The 4516-nt window shown below is 33.6% G+C and overlaps 1 protein-coding gene across 1 annotated transcript in view; it reads right to left on the reverse strand.

Moving 5' to 3' along the window:
- The window catches only part of LOC107606717, a 5332-nt gene continuing 1897 nt past the window's right edge, over positions 1082–4516 (reverse strand). The window contains exons 2-7 of the mRNA XM_021107189.1: positions 3982–4131; positions 3667–3783; positions 3394–3543; positions 3134–3313; positions 2026–2360; positions 1082–1804 (exon numbers count right to left, since the gene is read on the reverse strand). Of these exons, the coding sequence (XP_020962848.1) occupies positions 1196–1804; positions 2026–2360; positions 3134–3313; positions 3394–3543; positions 3667–3783; positions 3982–4131 (1541 nt within the window). The 3' untranslated portion in view covers positions 1082–1195. The remainder of the gene's footprint in view (positions 1805–2025; positions 2361–3133; positions 3314–3393; positions 3544–3666; positions 3784–3981; positions 4132–4516) is intronic.

Below are 4516 nucleotides of genomic sequence, written 5' to 3' on the forward strand. Positions count from 1 at the left end.
CCATAAATATTAAATTTAAATTTTAATAATATAAAAATTAAGATGCTAGTTTAAAATATAAACTAATATTAATTTAAAAAATCGGCCCTAATATTTCTCTTCGAGAAATTTAAGCAAGATGATCGATTTATGTATGAAACTCTCGGCTCCCATGATACTCTTAATTTAGTGAGGTTATTGGAAACAGTGATTTTATCATACATTCGACACAAAATGATGACTCATCTAATATTGTGATTAGAAGGCATAACATTTTTGTAGTTCAATGCTTGACTAATAAAATGAACTTTAAAAAACTAAACAAATAAAAGAAAAGAAAATATTAAGTTCATATTATTCTTCACATCTTTGGCCTCTATATGTACCTTTCATATCCGAACTGCTTTTTAAAGCAATACTCTTCTTCTTCGGTTCTTATCTTTTATTCATTTTCCCTTTTTCTTTTTGGTATCAAAATTAAAACTACGAAGTAACAAAGTAACCAAACCAAAATGAAGTAAAGAACTATTTATCATCATCAATTCAGTTGGAAAAAGGAGATATATCACAAAATTGTGAAAGAAAAATAAAAAAATCGGAACTCTCAAATCTTCTATCTCCACGTTAAAATAAAATTGTGAAAATTTAGGTACAATCAATTTTATGTGAAGTTATAATTAAGAATCGTTAGATAAAAAATTAGTCAAATTATTTAAATAATTTAATGACTTTCAACTATTAACTTTATATAAAATTAACTGTACCTGAATTTTCATCTAAAAAATATATATATTCAATTTATCCACACCAATGAATAATACATCATATTTATCCATTTCAAAAAAATTAGCCAAGATCAGACACGAAGGCATCGTCCTCCATGTTTATCACATTGAAAGTATCTCCCAAACCATAATACACACAAAATTTAAACTGTTTAATAAAAGAGAAGTGCTAGGGCCAGCAATTTTTGTGTTTTGTAATCATTAATTGACTATCAATATATATTCAATGGTATGAGATTACATCTAATGATGAGAGATCACTCACTTTTTTTTAATAGTTAAATGTTGAGCACAAAATATAAAAGTATGTTTGTCACATTGAAAGTATCTCGGAAACATTGTTAATTTAAAGATTAAAATTTTCATTCTCCCATACACAAGGAATGGAAGCCCAAATTGACATAGAAGAATAATGGAACATTATGACAACTTTAGAAATTGTCAGCTTTATTACTTGGCCAAGGCACCCTAGTGATAATCGTAATTAGAAGATCAAAGTATAGCGGAAACTGTGCCAAGGCATAGAGAGCGAAAGGTACGGAAGTAGCTGCATAGAAGGAGATGAGGAAACTCTCATACTTGCGACTGAAGATGAAGAAATTGCCAGAGCAAAAAGATACAACCATGGCTACAATAGAGACGAAGAGGGAACTCAACCCTAGAAGCAGTTTCAGCGGCAATGCCCTGCGAAAATCTTTGGCTTCTTTTCGAGATGTGAGGATGCACAGGAACATTATGAGTCCTGTCACAGAGAAGCAAAGACCGACGAGGGAAGCCATGGCGAATGCATGGAACGCTGCTTCGCCTTCTAGTTGCTGCTCGCCTTTACCGTTGGTGCCACCAGGGAATTGGCTAGCTGTGGCGAAGGAGACACCCGCAACAAGTGCCGCCACCACAGAGCATGCTTGCGATGTTTCCTTCAACCACACACTGCCGTTTTCCACAAGACTCTCGTGTGATGTCTGAAAGATCTCCCCTGCTGTCTTTGACTCCTTGTTGCTTCTAAAGTAGACACGTTGCGGTACAAGACTCTTAATATACTGCAACGTTAAAAATAGAAATATTTTGTAACAAAAAAATAATAACGTGAAATTACACCATTTTTTAATAATTAAATATTGGCTAAATTTTAATAAAAATGCTGAATCCTAAAATTTTCTACTGTACATATATGTTTGTGATGAAGAATGCTCTGCAAATATAAAATTATACATATTTTTTATGTGTTTAAGTCTTTTGGAAAAGTGATTTGAGAACTTACTTGATACCACTTTATATCCCACATCATTTCTAAGGCAGTGCCAGCAACATTCCAAGGCTTGCTCCCTACTTGTTTTTGTGCTGCTAAGTGCAAAAGTGTGTTGTCATCGTCATCCACTGCCTGAATCAACGTATTCCAAACTTCATCTTTTAGTTCTGTTTTAAGTGCCTCAACAACATGCGGTTGTCTGTGTTTCACTGCCACCAGCACCACGTTTTCCTTCTTTGAGTTGGTGTTGTGGATGACACTTGGTATCAGACGTCGAATCTTGACCACCATTTCAACTATGCCATTCCTCGCAGCCAATAAAAATGGTGTCTCTTCATCGTCAGTACCTTTGTTGGACCAATTTTAGGTATTTCTCATATGATATATGAACAAAAACTCACGTGCAATAATCAAAGTTATTTAATAATTTTTAGTTTTCAATTATGTTCGCATAAAAAAAACTGGATAGGGCTACACACGGATCAGATCGGATCGGATATAGCCTAAAATTCTATTCGATACGCACTGTACTCATCGGATCGGATCGGATACGATATCCACATTTTTTTAGGCCGGATCCGAGGATCGGATCGGATATCGGGTATATCCGCATAATTAAAAAAAAAAACTATTTTGAGATTCTATTTGATTGTTTTTACAAAAAAATCCAAAAAATTTATTTTTTATCTGTTTAAGCCTATTTACTCCTAAAATATTATCAATAATAGTTCTTTTGAATAACAAAAACAAAATAATAACACAAGATTTAAGTTTAATTATTCTAAGTTAAAGTACAACATAAAAAATTAAAAATAAAATATCATAAAATTCATAAATAACACACTAAAATTCATACCTAATTAGGGTTTATTTTCTTAAACTATGTTATTTATATGTGATGTGCGGATATGCGGATTTGCGGATCAGATCCGCGGATATCACTGCCAAATCCGCAATCCAATCCGACCATAGTACGGATCCAATCCGATCCGATCTGACGGCTCTGCGGATTGGATAATATCCGCAAAATTCGGATCGGATGCGGATAATTACCGCGGATACGCGGATATTATCCGATCCATGTGCAGCCCTAAAACTCGATATAAATTTTCATCAATACCTTGTTGTTTCCCGTGGCGTCTTCCGATATCATAGACTTCAGGTTGGATATCCCATCCGCGAGGATCGGGTCGCTCTCCCGCCTTTCCTGCGAATGCTTCGTAAGGGCGTTCCATCAGTGCGTCCAATAATTGACCACTCCATTTGTGTTTTTTCTTTGTCTTTCTTATTTCCTTTACCGCTTTTGAAGTACATACATTGAGGCTCATATAAGTTTGCTATCATCAAAATACGTCATCAAAGAAAAGAAGGAAGACATACCGACACCGTGGAGACCAAAAACGAGCACGTATATAGAACTGATAATTTGGAGAACCGTTTCGTAATTTGGTGGGTAAAATGGACTGTCATCATCATTCTTAATGGATTTCTCTATGTCTGCTTCCTGATCTTTTTCCCACCAACATATCCCTGTTGTCAGCAGAATACAAACCAAATACTACTTAATTAATATTTTAGTCAAGCTACTTGTTCATTCATGCCATTATTTTTACTCTCTAAAAATAATGCTAGCATGAAAATGCATCCACGTACTAATGAAGTCCCATAATGTGGCGTAATTCTTTGGGAACTTTTCTTCGGATTTAGCCTCCATCTTTTCTCGAATCTTCTTCAGTCTATGCTCAGCATTCAGTGGCTCTATGAGAATACCTTTCGAAAAGGAAAAGAATACAAAAGAAAAGTAAGCTAACAAGAAAAAGATATATATAACTACAATTTGATTAATAATCAAAACACTAATGCTCAAAAGGATAATAATATTGACATAATATTTTGATATCTCTAATATTCTTCTATCTTATTAATAGCTATTATATGTATATAGTATTTAGATATACAAAAACCTACAGTGATAGAGGATCCGCTTCCACCATGAAAATTTGATTCCACTTGGGAAAGCCGAGGGCCTAGTAGCAAGAACTTTGAGAGGGGTGAATCCATCCTTATTTCGAAGTGTAGTAAGCATAGGAAAATTATCCGCTATTATCACTGCTAAATCTGTTCCGATCCACCATAACAATATATATACAGATACCAACAAATTAAATTAGCAATCAATGTATGTATATATCCTCGTATCCAAAATTTTTTAAAATATATAATGTCAACAAAAAATACTTTTCACAAATAATATTATTCAACCGATAAATATTTGAATGAGGGGTATTAGGGAGACAGCAACTTTTGTGATTTATAGCCATCAAATAGTCATTAATGGTGATTTTAATGGTGTGAGATTGATGTGAGATTTCATCCAATGACTTATTTTTTTTTGCTGGTTACATGTTGGCCAGAATTTAATAAAGTTACTGTCCTAGACTTTTCCTGCGTTCAAAATTTTTGTACAGTTTAATGATTATTCTTAAAAAAAAATACTCTATTA

Source organism: Arachis ipaensis, chromosome B07 (assembly GCF_000816755.2).
Source record: "Arachis ipaensis cultivar K30076 chromosome B07, Araip1.1, whole genome shotgun sequence".
Lineage (NCBI taxonomy): Eukaryota > Viridiplantae > Streptophyta > Magnoliopsida > Fabales > Fabaceae > Arachis > Arachis ipaensis.